General features: G+C 58.9%; 2 protein-coding genes across 5 annotated transcripts; one reads left to right on the forward strand and one right to left on the reverse strand.

The window, feature by feature from the left end:
- Positions 1-925: 925 nt before the first annotated feature.
- PLOD3 (procollagen-lysine,2-oxoglutarate 5-dioxygenase 3) lies at positions 926-8,768 on the reverse strand. 3 transcript variants are annotated; one of them, XM_046667682.1, is made up of 19 exons: positions 8,268-8,764; positions 7,775-7,866; positions 7,461-7,597; positions 7,195-7,358; positions 6,940-7,052; positions 6,738-6,801; positions 5,872-5,969; positions 5,542-5,643; positions 5,236-5,361; positions 4,935-5,056; positions 4,478-4,582; positions 4,251-4,376; positions 3,793-3,934; positions 3,583-3,696; positions 3,305-3,373; positions 2,730-2,834; positions 2,070-2,216; positions 1,695-1,820; positions 926-1,361 (listed from the first exon to the last, which is right to left on the reverse strand). In XM_046667682.1, the coding sequence occupies exons 1-19, from the start codon at positions 8,386-8,388 to the stop codon at positions 1,206-1,208; spliced, it is 2,229 nt and encodes a 742-aa protein (XP_046523638.1). In that variant the 5' UTR covers positions 8,389-8,764; the 3' UTR covers positions 926-1,205. The 3 variants fall into 3 exon arrangements, with proteins under 3 accessions (XP_046523638.1, XP_046523637.1, XP_046523639.1); XM_046667681.1 differs by having other exon boundaries at positions 3,583-3,934; positions 8,268-8,767; XM_046667683.1 differs by lacking the exons at positions 6,940-7,052; positions 7,195-7,358; positions 7,461-7,597 and having other exon boundaries at positions 3,583-3,934; positions 8,268-8,768.
- Positions 8,769-9,259: 491 nt separating this feature from the next.
- On the forward strand, positions 9,260-13,900 carry ZNHIT1 (zinc finger HIT-type containing 1). 2 transcript variants are annotated; one of them, XM_046667685.1, is made up of 5 exons: positions 9,260-9,410; positions 12,539-12,709; positions 13,178-13,257; positions 13,386-13,555; positions 13,652-13,900. In XM_046667685.1, the coding sequence occupies exons 1-5, from the start codon at positions 9,389-9,391 to the stop codon at positions 13,671-13,673; spliced, it is 465 nt and encodes a 154-aa protein (XP_046523641.1). In that variant the 5' UTR covers positions 9,260-9,388; the 3' UTR covers positions 13,674-13,900. The 2 variants fall into 2 exon arrangements, with proteins under 2 accessions (XP_046523641.1, XP_046523640.1); XM_046667684.1 differs by lacking the exon at positions 9,260-9,410 and adding an exon at positions 9,481-12,201.
- Positions 13,901-14,222: the final 322 nt, after the last annotated feature.

A 14,222-nucleotide genomic window follows, 5' to 3' on the forward strand; every position in this document is an offset into this window, starting at 1 on the left:
GGATGAGGGTGGTGGAGGCTGGGGTGAGATCCTCAGAGAGATGCTCAGTCCACATGGAAAGGTGATGCAACCGGCCCCACCCCCCAGGAAGGAAGGCTTCACAGAGTCTGGGCAGGAGGATGGAAGAAGGGGATTCTAGCTGTGGATGGCAAGTGAGCTGTCAGAGGCAGGAAACGTCCCAGGACAGATGAATGGGTTTGTTAGCTTTTAAAAGGCTTCTACAAGGGAACAGTTGGGAGATAAATTCAGGAAGGAAGGCTGGTGCAAGGATGGGAGAGACCAAGCTAAAGGAGCATGGCCTGCTGTCCCCAGGGCGCCCTGAGGGATATGGGGAACGGCTTGATGGTCCCCTGGAGGCTGGAGGCAAGACCAGCTCCCAGGAGGTCTCTTCTTTTTCAAGGCTGTTGCACATTCCCCTCTTCCAGGAAGCCTTCTTAGGATGACCCTCCAGGCCTTCCCCTTTCCTGATCCTGCCTAACTGAAAGCTCAGGTCTAAGAAGCTGCAGGAAGGCTCCAGCCTGGCTTCCCTCATTGGAGCACAAGCTCCAGAGGGCCGTCCTGGCCCAGCACTGTCCCTGGAGCCCGCTCAGGGCCACGCCCCTGCCCCCTTTCATGCCACCAAGTGATGGGAGAGTCAGGGAGAAGCGTGTGGCATGGGGCGGGGCTGGGCTTCCCTCGGAGCCCGACCGGGAAGTCCTCCTTTTGGTCTGGCCCTTCTTAGGCACTTCCCCCAGCTCAGGCAATAAACAGGAGTGAGAAATGGGACCCCGGCGGCTTCCAGGTCCCCACCCTGCTCAAACAGTCTGCTGCTACCCTTCCGTCTTCTCCTTTTCTTTGGCGTAACCCCAGGTCTCCCCTCTACCCCGGGGGGCATGGGGGCTACAGGGTCCGTAAGTGGATGAAACGCAATAAATGGACTCAAGAGTTACAAATCCTCCTTTATTGAGAGGGAGGCTGAGACACAATAATTTATCCCGTGGGGAACCCCCAGAAGCCCTCTCCCCATGGACCCTTGGGGGCTGAGGAGAGGGCCAAGGGGGCTCCAGGAGCTTCCTGAGAGGGCCGTGTGGTGGGGGGTGAGGAGACACATTCAGTCCCAGGCACAGAGAACAGACACTCAGGAAGCGAGGAGCCGGACTGACACCCTCCCGGGAGGGGGTGCAAGAAGGCACATTGGCAGGGGCGTTTGGCAGAGTGGTTGAGTGTCAGGGGTCAACAAAGGACACCATGATGTAGCGAGTGCCCCGAGTAGTGGGCAGCCCCTCATGGTAGTGGGTGAGCCGGCCAGGGTGCAGGAGCCCCCAGCCCTTCCGCGGTGACGAGACCACGCAGTCATAGCGCAGGAAGCGGCAGCCACCTCCCTGGGGAGTGGGGAAGGGAACAGGAGTGGAGGGTGAGCAGACATGGGGCAGGTCGGCCGGAGGGATAAGGGAGAGGTGGATTCAGGGTTGGGGGTGCTTAGGGGATCGGCAGATGGGGAGATGCATGGGGAAGGGGAGGCAGCCAGCCAGAAGGGTCCAGGAGACAATATCCACCAAGTAACAGGGACGGTGAAGAGGGCAGGCAAGGGGCAGAGGGCAACTGAGCGGGGTGAGTAGGGGGGTAGGGGGCGGGACACACGGTCACGGGTGAAGTGTGAGAGTGTGTGCGCATGTGTGTAGGGGCCCCCTGAAGTGGAGGGCGGGAGGGCTCACCTCATAATCCAGGCCCTTGTGGTTGAGGGCAACATTGAGGGTGAAGGTGGATGAGTCGTGATGCGGCCGCAGAGAGGGCTGCTCATCCGGCCGGTAGCGGACCACAAAGTTCATCACTGCCCGCGTCTGTGGGGACACAAGAGAAGAGGCTGGAGGGATGGCTGTGAGGTCCAGAGGGCCTTCTAAGGAGGTGACAGCCCCTGTCCAGGGAGGGGGAGGGGCCGCAGGGGCCAAGCAGGCTCCCCCCAAGGCTGCTGTCCTGCAGCATCTCTTTCCGTGGGGCCCCAAATGCTACAGGGGCCAAAAAGTGCCGTGTGGAGCCTTCCAGCCGTGACCGGGGTGTGCGGAGGGGGAGGAGGCGGGGGGCAGGCTCACCTTCGTGTGATAGCCTGGGAACAGGCTCTCGGTCATGGGCCCCACGTACGTCCTCAGCAGCTGCAGCCACTGGTCCTCAAAGCCCACCTGCTTCATGTGGATGTCCACGGTGGGCACGTTCTCGTAGCCTCCAGCCAGCCTTGAGTCCTGTGGGCAGTGGGCGCTGAGCCCCTGACAGGGCAGTGCCAGCCTCCCCCCTCCCCTTGCTCCAGGCCTTAAAGCTGCGTTCCCTCAGTCTAGAAGTGTCGACCACTTCGTAGCTTGACCCACTCGTACTAGCTTAAGCCTGGCCTCTTCTGTGAAGCCCCTTAGTCCCTCTCAGCTGGGCCAAGGGCCCCTCCTGTGGCCCCTGCAGTACCTGGCTGCCCATTACAGGCCCTGGAAGCTGGGCTGCTGCTACTGACAGCAGCAGGTGAGCAGAGCTCAGCTGCACACGTCCTCAGTACACCTGCACCCCCTAGGTCAGTGGGTGGCATCTGGGAACTGCCCAGTAAATACTTCTTGAATGAATGAATGAATGAATACAGTTGTGCCCCCTGTGGGCCCCTCCCCCTTGGGGATGCCTGTCTGCTTCCAGTCTCCTGACTGTATTTCCTTCCATCAGACCCAGCCCCACCCTCCTCTGGGGGCCTTCCCTCCTCCCCGCGCCCATCCTCTCACCTCATGCCGGCCTCCTGACCACTGGCCATAATGCTCCATCTCCTCCACCAGCTCATCGCACATCTGGTCTGACAGCAGAGGGAACCAGTACACGTCCGGGCACGGCTGAGGACAGGGCGGGGGAAGATCAATAGGGCTGGGTGGCGCTTGAGGAAGAGCGGAGCAGGGGGAAAGCAGGGAGCAGAAAGGGAAGCCAGGAGATGAGAGAAGCTGGGGGCACGGGGATCTGAGCGGGGGCTGGGCCAGGGGAGGCGGGGCCACACAAGCTGGGAGTGGCGCTGAGGGCACAAATGACAGGAGGGTCCTGGAGCCCCAGGTTCTGGGACAGTGGTGCTCAAACTTCTTTACAAAAATGTCATTTTGCCTGTAACACGGATATACCCAACAGCTGAGAAAGGATCACTGATCAACGCCGGGGTGAGGCCGGAAGGCCTGGCTGCTCAGCCTTTGCCTCATCTCGCCTGAGCAGAAAACCCTAAGGCACCCGGGGGAAGTCGGTTTGAAATCCACTGATCTGGGCAGTGGACTCAAGGGCGATGGCCATCGGGTGGGCAGGGGTCCGGCGCAGGGCTCACCTGTTCCACGAGTCCCTTCCCTTCCAGGGCCCGGCTGTAGTTCTCGTGAATGTACTGCTCCTTCCAGTCCTGGGGAGGGTAAGGGGAGCGCAGGGTGATGACGCCCTCCTCGCTCCTTCTGGTCCCACCCAGGAAGCCCCATCCCCAGACATCCCCCTCCTCAGGCAGGAGCAGATCCACACATGGGGAAGCGAGTGTGCGTGTGAGTGTGAGCGCATGTCCTCCTTTAGTGAAGCGCGGGGCACATGCATCCTCTGCGCGAGGGTGCCCCCACTCACCAGGGGGTTGTCGAAGATCTGCCAGAGGTCGGGGTGCAGGTGGTCTGTGTCGTACCGGGAAGTGGCCAGGAGGCGGCCAAATTCGTGCCGATTGCTGAGGTGGAGGAAGATGCCCTGGAGTGGGGGGAGGGTGTGAGACGGAGACACGAGGTGGCTGCCTCCCAGCATCAGGCCCCCAGGCCCCACACCCCGGACAACTGCCCCGCTCACCTGGTCCCGCAGGCTCTTACAGAAGGCCATGTCCGGGTCAGTGTCGCTGCTAGAGAACACCTCCTTCTGGGGCAGCTCTGTCCTCAGGGTCTCCCCACGGATCACATATGCCTGGGATATGTAGGGCACGTTCCACACGCCCCTGGAGGCACCCACACTAGGGTCAGCTAGGTGGGGAGCCCCCCCACAATTCTGCCCAGTTCATCCTGGGAGCCTCTTCCCTCAGGGCACCCCACTCTCTGACCCGGAAGGTCCTCTTCCCTTCTCTTGTCAAGCACCTCTGGCCACAACCCTCTCATGTCCTGCTCCACCGTCAGTCCCCATCCCATAGCTGTGGCAAGTCTGACTGGTGGCCACACTAGACCCCTGAGACTGGGGCCTGGGGATAGGGGGCAGGCATGTGCGTGGGCCCAGGTCAGAAGCGGGGGGAGGGGGGCTGCCGCCCTGGCAGGACTTACACTCGCTTCCGCTGCACCAGCTCCACGTAGTCCTCGGAGCGCGCGTAGTACTCGTCGGGGCTCAGGGCTCCCCAGAAGTTGGACCACAGCTTCCCGTGGCGGGAGAGCATGGGCGCGATCACCTTCCTGTGGACAGGCGGAGGTGAGCGCCGGGCAGAGGCGAGCCCACGCCCAGGGAAGGAGGTGGGGACTCTTTGGGGGCCCTCCGGTCGAGCCAAGCAAGCAACCTGTTCTCCTCAATGAGGATGCGCAGGGTCTGAGGGTTGGTGATGACGGCGTCGGCGTCCAGGCTGAAGTAGAATTCACACTTGGGGTCTTGCCGACAACTGTCCCTGGAGGTGACAGACCAACGGACAGATGAGCTGAAATGGGAGCAGGTTGGGGGGAAGAGGGGACTGTAGGGTGGGGGAACTCCTCCACCCGCCGAGGAGAAAAGTGGGCAGATGCACCAGCAAGAGGAAAGGAGGGCAACTCGAAGGAGTGCAGGCTGGGGAGCTTCCTCCTTGGGACCCCTAGGTCCTCCCTGTGTGAGCGGGACAACGGAGGGCCAGCACGTGTGCTGGCTGGGAGGGCACTCGTGTGGAGGCCAAGGAAAGGCTGGACGGCGAGTGGAGAGGGAAGGCGGGCACAGTGGGAGGCGGGCACCCCCCTTCACTCCCACCCGTCCTCCCCATCCTCACTCACATGGCCATGTCCCTGGCCTCGCCTGGGGTCAGGGCCTCCTCTGGCCCCACCAACTTCACAGCTGAGAAGTGGTCCTGGAGCTGGGGCCAAGAGTCCGCAATGTGGGGCTCATGGTACACCTCCTGGAGATGGGGGGAGGTACAGGGGGACTGAGAGGGCAGAAGAGATGGCGCCTGAGGGGCAGGAGCAGGGCAGGTGGTGAGTGGAAATGTAGGAAGGAGTCGGGTCGGGGGCGGGAGTTCTGACCAGGGCAGTGGCCCTGGGGAGGGCCCACAAGGGACGGGCTGCCAGGGTGTCTCACATTGTTATGCAGGAAAAGGGCGACCCTGTCCGGGGGGTAGTCCAGGAGCAGCAGCCGCTGCAGGAAGCGGGGCAGGAACGGGGTAGGTTGCTCTACAAACACAGCCAGAAGCACCCGGGGGGGAGGCTGGAAGAGAGGACAGACAGGGCTCAGAGGAAAGCCTGGGCGCCCCACCTGGTCTGCCCTCCACACCCTGCCAGGTTTGGGGCCCCCAGGAGCTTTGTCCCCCCACTGTTCCCCAGCTTGGTCGCCCCATCCCCGTTGCTTCAGTGCGCTCTCCTGCCCCACCCTGGCACCCCTCCTCACCTGCCCCCCCGGGAGTGTCCTCCGGTCCAGGTCGCAGTACCCACAACCTCCCTCGGGAGTCCAGCCTTTGGGAACGTAGTTTCCCAGGTAATTCAGCTGGAGCTGTTGGGAGAGATGGTGAGAAGCCGTTGGGGGCAGAGGAGGTGGGGAGGGCCGGGGGTGAGGGAGGTCAGGAAGACAGGCAAGGGACACTGAACCTCTCCCAGCACCTCCACTGCTGGGGCCGGGAGGATCAACTGCTTGGAAGGGCTGGAGGGGCTGGGCCAGGGGCCGTGGGGCTAGGACTGACTGGGGCAGAGGCTGGGGCCAAGGGTGTGGGCCATTGGGCACCTTAGTGGGACCGTTCCCGTGGACCACAACAGGAAGCGTGTCATAGGCCACATTCCGGATACGCACACGATTCCGATCAAACTTTAAAACCACCTCATCTGGGGAAGAAAAGCCAGGCTTTAGACTCCCTTTCTTTTGAAGCTGCCAAGCAACACGTGCTTCTATATATCAGGAGAAGCCAGTTTCTCTAGAGGACGAGGGACCGTGGCTCTGTGGGGGGAAGGGATGGGCTACCCTCTCTCTGAGGGGACAGACCAGGCAGCTGTCCCCTGGGGGGAGCTCCACCCCACCACCTATATGACCCGGGCAAGTCACTAGCCCCTCAGAGAGGCAGTTTCCTCATTTGTAACAGGTGGAAAAACAGAGACCCTCCTTTTGTAGGGCTGTTGTGTTAAAAGAAATCACAGAAGCACAGCCGTGGTCCAGCTTCGACGCTGTATAGTCATGCGTTCCTTAACGAGGATGCGTTCTGAGAAGTGCACGGTTAGGTGATTTCATCGTTGTGCAAACATCACAGCGTGTCCTTACACAAACCTAGATGGGATAGCCTACCACACACCTAGGCTACATGGTACTGATCTTATGGGACCTCCGTCGTATATGCAGTCCGTCGTAGACTAAAACATCGTTATGCGGCACGTGACTGTATATGTTCAATAAATGTTAAATCTGAAGACTGCTGAGTTTATTACTACTAGCACAGTGCAACTTACTCCATCAACCATGCAGATGTGTAATGAATTCAACGCAAAGGTGAGTTAAAGCCCACCTCAGTTCCCCCAGGAGCCCCTCCTAAATTCAGGACCCCCAGCAGCAGAGGCCTCTCTCACCCCCCCCCCCCCCCACCCCCATTGCCCTCTCCTCACCTAAAGCCCCATTGAGGTTCTGAAAGATCCGGGATTTATGATCCAGATTAAGGCTGAGTTTCTCCTGGATGGGATGAGATGGAGCAGTTAATTAAAGAAGGGGTAGGACATCACCTCGCACTCTTCCATCGTCCCCAAGGCCCTTTATGCCTTCTCTCCCATCCAGCCTGAGGCCCGCCCTCCCTCCTCTGCCCCTCTCCACCCTCAGTCCTGGGTCCAGGTAGAGTCGAGTATAGAACAGCTGATCATCATCATCATCCTTGTACTTCCACTGGCGGACGATTTGGTGGATAGTGGGGGCGAAGCCAATGAATCCTGTGGGGGGAGGAGAGGTGCGCAGTCCAAGACTCCCAGGGTCCCACCCACCGGTTCCCACTTCCTCTCCAGCCCTCAGACACCTGGAACGCTCCCTGCCCCACCACTCTTGGCCCCTCTGCCTCGGCACTCTGCCACTCACCACCAGAGTTGAGGAAGCGCTTCCCTGTGCCCACCTCAGGGTACTGCTCTGCCAGCCCCCACTCGGGCCAGCAGAAGCTCTCCGCAGAGAAGAGCAGGCGGCTGCCACTCTGGACGAACTTCTTCAGCAGCTCCGACGGGCTGCCAGCCAGAATCACATCGTAGCTGGGCGAGGAAGGGGAGGATGAACAGGACAGCCATGAGGGACCTCAGTATCCTCACCCCCGCCTTCTGCACGCCCCTCCCCTCTCCCCCCAGCCCCTTTACCTGTCCACAAACATGATGACCATATCCTCCCGGTCTGCATATTTCTCCATTTCTTTCTTTAGCCACCTGACCTTCTGTCCTCCACCAACCGTTCGGGCCACATCACCCCCTCGCCAATCCTCTCCCAGGCCTAGGGTCTACGGGGGAGACCCGCCATGCCAGGGAGGGGCTTAGCCGGTCAGGCCCTCCTGACCAGGCTCACCGTGGGGCCCCAGGCATCCAGCCCTTAGCCCACTCTTCCTGCTGTAACCCCCGCCGCAGCCCCCCCCACCCCCACCCCCGCCCAGGGCCCATGAGGACGTCCTGCTCCTCACCCGCACAGTGTAGTTGAAGAACTCTGCTGACCGCAGGAAACGCCGGTATCCCTCCGTCTCGGCTGTGGCCACAGTGATCACCAGCAGCTTCTCTGTCACCAGCAGAGAATTGGGATTTGGGACCCGCTGGCCCAGCTCTCTGCCCCACGCACTCAGCTCACTGCAGGCCCCTTCCCCTCCCTGACTCTGCTCCTGTCCCTTTCCTCTTTTTTCCCATTCCCTCCTAAACTCTTCTTACCCAGAGAAACTTCGACCCCGTTGAGAACAGGATGGGAGTGACACCCAGGAATTCGGGGTCAGCAAGCACGAGGAGGCTGGAAACTTCGTTCAGGGTGGGGAGTGGGCGAGGGGCCAAGTGATTCGGCCCCTAGGAGCGCGCCGGCCGTGGGAGAGGAGGGCCGCCCCTTCGAGGCCCCGACCCCCTGCGGGCCGGACCGGCGGACACGTCAGCCCGGCGCCCACTCGGCCCTCCCGCGCCCTCCTGGGGTCTCACCTGGGTTGACCGGGTCGCTGCCCCGGGGACGGTCGGAGGCCGAGGCCGCAGGAGGCGGCGGCAGCAGCAGCAGCAGCAGGAGCAGCAACAGGAGCCGGGGTCCCGCGCCCGAGGAGGCCATGGCGCGAGGCGGGCCAAGACGGCACCCGGCCGGCACTGCTCCGGCTGCGTGCCTGGATCCCAACTCCGGAGCCGGGCTCTGGGAAAGGGGGCCGGGGCTGCCGTGCGGCCGGCTGCGAGGAGGAGCAGGGCAGGGGCTCCGCCCTGGAAAAAAGGCGTAGCCAGAGGCTACAGAAAACTCTAGATGCCGGCGCCCCAGACAAGGCGAGGATTGTCCCGGGGCGCGGGCGCGCGGAGCAAGCGGAGGGGACGCCCGGCCGGACGCGGGGGAGGGGCGGGGCGGGGGCTCGGGCTGGCGATCAGGCGCCAAGGACTTTGGTCAGAGCCAGCCGGGCCCACTGGCCGCCTGACACATGAGGAAACTGCAACCCGGGGAGGGGAAGTGGCCCCTAGTGGGTCCGGCAGGACTCGGAGGCGGGTCTTTGCCGCAGCCCGGCCCAGAGCGGCTGGGCGGAAGACAGGAGAGCGAGGCGGCGGCAGCGGAGCCGGGATGAGTGGAGGAGCGGGCGGCGGGAGGGGGAGGGCCGAGGGGTCTGCGGCCCCAGGGGCAGCCTAGGGTTGAGGTTTCGGCAGGGGGTCGCCGGGGACGCCTCGGATTGCCCGCTCAAGCCTGCCCACTTTCTTTGGTAGTCCGGCCCATCATTTCTGCTGCCCCGGGGAGAAGCTCCAGGGGCTGCCTTTGTGAAGATGGCTTTTTCAGAATGACCAAAGGAAAATGACATTTCTCGAAAGACCACTGGCATCACCTCTTTAAAATAACCCATTTCGGGAGTCCTGCAAAGTACACCACCATACTGAGGCCGGAAGTAGTTTTGCCCCTATTAAATATGGCGGAAAGCTTTCTCGTCTCCAAGGGAACATCACATAAGGAATCAAAGCGGTAGGACTATTCTGCGCACGCGCAAAAAGTACACGCTGCCGGAAGTGATGGTGCCCCTACCAAAGCGGGAGGTTTAGCACGCGTGCGCAAAAAGGCTCTTCCGTCAGCTGTATTGTGGATAATGGTGGAGAAGAAAACCTCGGGTACGTGAGCCCCTGACGCTTGGCCCCCTTCCTGCTCCCAAATCCGAACCTGGCCTAGGATTTCCTCACCCTGTTATTAGTCTCAAATCTCTTTCCAGGCTCTCGGGTTCTGGCGTCGAGGCAGCCCCCTGAGACCATGCATCCGTTCACCCTTTATTGGAGCCTGCTCCAAGCCGGGCGCTGGGGATAGAGAAAGGAAAAAGATCATTATTATCTAATAACTGGCTTTCTGGGAGGGGGACAGACACGCATACCCAGACATTGCATTTCAGAGTGATGCGTGCTGTGGCAGAGGGATGCAAAGCGCCAGGGCGCAGGAAGGAGTGGCGTCTGGGAAGCTTCTGGCTTTGGGGAACCCAGCTTCTGGGAAGGAAGGGCCCGGGAAGGCTTGGCGGGGAAGAAAACGCTTGGATTGAGTCTTGAAAGTCGAGTTATGGTTTCGCTCTGTGCAGATGCGCGGGAACTCCTTCCCGGCAGCGGGAGCCGCACGTGCAAAGGCAGGAAAGCAAGAAAAAGCAAGTCGCTTAGGAAGCCAAGTTCACAGTTCGGGGCTTGCAGAGCAATAGTAAGAGAGGCTGGAGGGCTGGGGAACGGTACACTTGAAAGGCGTTGTATACACTGCCGGAGAGTTTGAACTTGATGGAGAGGGCAGTGGAGAGCCACCATGGGCTTTTAAGGCAGAGGAGTGACGGAAACAAATTTATCTTTTAGAAAGGCAGTTCTGGCTGTGCCGAGGATGGATTGGACGGACTAGAGCCGCGCTGTCCAATAGAACTTTCTGGGATAATAGGAATGTTCTTAATTAGCACTGTTCAGTATGGCACCCATTACTAGTGTGACCCAGGGACAGAATTTAAAATTTTATTTAATCTGAACTGATTACATATAAAGTTAAACTTAAATAACCACATGCGACTGGTGGCCGCTTTGTTGTGTAGCACAGGTCTAGAGGTTGGAAGGCCAGTTAGGAAGCTGTTGAACAGTCCGCATAAAAACAGATGCGGGTCGGAACACTCTGCCTGAGTGGCTTGTAATCCATCCAGTCTGTCACTCCTTAAAACCCCGCAGTGGGGCTCCCCCCTCACCGTGAAAGCCCCCGATCCAAATTCCGTTAGATACTTAAAGGTAAGACTCCTAATGGTCTGCCTGACTTCATATCCCCCACCCCCACCCCACTCACACACACTCACACATGCCTTATCTCCCAGCCATAGAGGACTTCTTTCAACGTATTGGAGGCACCACAGTCTCCCATCCAGGCCATCTCTCAGGCTGGTCCCAAGGCCTGAGACACCCTCCCCTCTCCCCCACCAGGCTAACCTGTATTCCTCAGTCAGGCCCTAACCTAGACCAACTTTCCTCTGGGAAATCTTCCTGACTGCCCAGATTAGGTGTCTGTGTCATGTGCTCTGTAGCATTTTGCACTTCCCTGTGCTTGCTGGCTTGATCAGGTGTGTTGCCCACCAGGCTGTCGGCTCTGGTTGTGTTCCCAGCACTGAGGGCACTGCCAGGCACCAGAAAGGGAGGCAGTGTGGTGCAGTGAGCACGAGCATGGATTTTGATGCTCAGCAGTTCTGGGTTTGAATTCTGACCCAGCTACTTACCAGCTATGTGAACTTTAGACACATTCTTACCCTCTGAACTTCAGTAGGCGGGATGATAATGATACTTATCTCGTGGGGTTGTTGTGGAGGTTAAAAGACTCTACTTATGCAAAGAGCTCGGTATAGTGCCTGGCTCAGAGTACACACCCAGTATTAGCTACTGGCGCTAATGCTATTATTATGGTTATAAGCACTCAATAAATATTTGTCTAATGAATAAAGAGATATCTTCTGTAGAATTATCAGAACCCCGTGAACAGCTGATATGGTAATGAAGAGAGGTTTGATATAACTCATAGGTTTCTGGTTTGGATGTCTGCATAGAAGGTTCCATTCACTTAAAGAGAGTCTACAGGAGGAGAAGCAGAATTGGACGGGAAGAGTTTTAATTTTGAGTTGATGGGGTCAGTAGGTGATTTCCTGCAGTTGAACAGCCAGTTCTGGAGCTCAGGAGAAGGCTCTGGATTGAGAGCATCACTTTCAGAGTCATTGGCTTGTGGGTCATAGTTAGAGCGTTTGTGTTTGGATTAGAAATCCTGGGAAGAGCGTATAGACTGGGAAAGACAACAGGGACAGCCATCTCCTTAGAGCAGAGAGAGTAGCCAAGATGGGAGGCTGAGAAGCGTAGCGAGAGAAGGAAAACTTGGAGTCATGTCAAGGAAGTAAGTGAATGTCCTCTTTCCATCCAAGGGAGATAGTCAACACAGGCTCAGGATGTAGAGAACTCAAGTCAAAGGAGGATTCTAGAAATGCACACTGGGTTTGGGCTTAGGAGGCATTGGTATCCTGAGCGTAAGTGGTTCCTATTGAATAGGAGTTGGTTCACTGGGGTTGAGGAGCAGACAGGAGGTGAGGAAATGAAACATCTCATGGACCACCCTCTCAAGGAGTAGCTGTAAAGTTGGGTAGACATGTGAGAGTTTAGCAGGTTTTTGCATTGAAGGGAAAGTACCAGTTGAGGAGAAGGGGTTGAAGATGTAAGAGGGAGGAGAAGACTCGAGCTAGAGGTGAAGGGTTGGGTTTAGCAGTGGGACTTGGTGGGGAGGTGGCTGCCCATGCAATTATGTTTGAGGGTGGGCTGAAGGATGAGCATCTGCATGTGGGTGGCCTGTTTCCTTTGAGGCGAGAAATGAGATTGCTGAGCCTGAAGACCAAGTATATTACGGTCCCAGTGGAGCCTGGAAGCAGTGAGTGTACAGTGGTTGGTATGGTTGTGTGATTTCTGCCAGCAGTGGGAGGTCTCCAGGATGCATTTCATTGGCTGGGTCTGGGGTTGCGAGGAAAGGCTGGGGCCAAAGGACTTGAGAACAGGCGTGAATGACTGAAATGGCAGTCTTAGCTGAGAAGGACGCAAACCAGAGGGGCTGATACAGATATAGGAGCCAAGGACTTGGTGAGTAGGATGGGATGAGAGAGCTGAGGCTCCCCACCCTCTGGACATCTTGCACACCCTGCCCGCAGTCCAGGCCGCCCCAGCTCCTCTCCTCTGTGCCCGCCATAACTTTGCTGGCCCCGCCCATCTAGTTCGCTCCCAGGACCCTGGACAGCGGCGGGTGCTGGACCGCGCGGCCCGGCAGCGCCGCATCAACAGGCAGCTTGAGGCCTTGGAGAATGACAACTTCCAGGACGACCCCCACGCAGGACTCCCCCAGCTCGGCAAGAGGCTGCCTCAGTTTGATGATGATGCAGACACCGGTGAGGCAGTGGAGGAGGAAAGAGGGGCCGGGGAGACAGGCTGAAGGAAGGGGGAAGGGTCTGCCCAGGTCAGGGTTGTGGAAGGACATCGAGCTGGGGGCAAATGACCCAGGAACTCCTCGGGCTCTGCCAGGGACTGGCTCCTGTGACTGCGAGCCAGCCGCTTGCCCCTTGCTATGCCTCAGTTTCCTCTCATGTATGTAGAATAAAGAAGATGGAGCAGATGAGCTCTAAGATCCTTTCCAGCTCTGACATCAAAGCTCTGGTTTAAGGAGTTTGGAGATATAGGAAGGCTGGGATTGGAGAAGGGGGGGAGGGAAGGGGAAAGGATGGTAGAGAGAGGCCGACTCAGAAGCCAGATGAGTATGTGGGCAGGGAATGGACACGTGGGGATTGGGAAGGACAGGACAGAGAAAGATGGTGTCTTTCTTGGCACATGCCAAGTGACCGATTGCTGTTAACCTCTAGGAAAGAAAAAGAAGAAAACTCGAGGTGATCATTTTAAACTTCGTTTCCGAAAAAACTTTCAGGCCTTGCTGGAGGAGCAGGTGAGAGACGAGCTGGCTGGGGAGGACCCCAAAGGGAAGGGATGAGCCCGCAGAGGTCCTGTCTTTGGCAGGTGTCTGCTACCTGGGTGAGCGGAGGCATCATGGGGCCTGCCCTGTTGTCTCTGCAGAACCTGAGCATGGCCGAGGGCCCCAACTACCTGACAGCCTGTGCAGGGCCCCCATCCCGTCCCCAGCGTCCCTTCTGTGCTGTCTGCGGCTTCCCCTCCCCTTACACGTGTGTCAGCTGTGGCGCCCGGTACTGCACTGTGCGCTGTCTGGGCACCCACCAGGAGACCAGGTGAGCTTGGAACCTCCCCTGGGTCCACACCCTCTCGCTCCTAGCCCCACAGCCTCCCAAACCCCTCTCCTCCTCCTGGGCTTCCTCTGCCTGCAGGTGCCTGAAGTGGACTGTGTGAGCCTGAGCATCCTCAGAGGAAGGCCCTGCGTGCGTGACCCCGGCTTCGGAGAGGGCCTCAGCAAAAGGAGAGGTGCTCCTCCTGGACCAAGAGAGGAGCCGTTCACTTGCCCAACCAAGCAAGTCTTATCCTTTAGGGAAGACTAGTCTCACTCCCGGGGACTGTGGCAGGGAAGTGGGCCGAGCCCTCACGGTGCTGTTGTAATAAAAGGTCTCATGCAAGGAGGAGCCACCTGTCTGGTCACATGATGTTTTGGGGGCAATGGGCCGCTTGTCTCTCCTACTCACTGCTCTGTGTCTTGTCCTCCTACCTGTCAATCACTGCTCCCACCGTCTGCCTCCCTTGGGCCCTGACCGTGACAGAGTTTGTCCCATTCTCCTGCCATCCCCACGTCTCTGCATGTCTTGGCTGCTGCTTTATGTCACCTTTTTGGTTATTGATTTAGTTATTTGTTTTTGCTTTTTGTTTCTCTAGTTCCTCTGAGCATCTTTAGGGTACAGCCAGGTCCCAGGACTGGTGACAGGGAAGTGGAGTGAGGGTTGGGGACAG

Source organism: Equus quagga, chromosome 7, assembly GCF_021613505.1.
Source record: "Equus quagga isolate Etosha38 chromosome 7, UCLA_HA_Equagga_1.0, whole genome shotgun sequence".
In the NCBI taxonomy this organism is placed as follows: domain Eukaryota; kingdom Metazoa; phylum Chordata; class Mammalia; order Perissodactyla; family Equidae; genus Equus; species Equus quagga.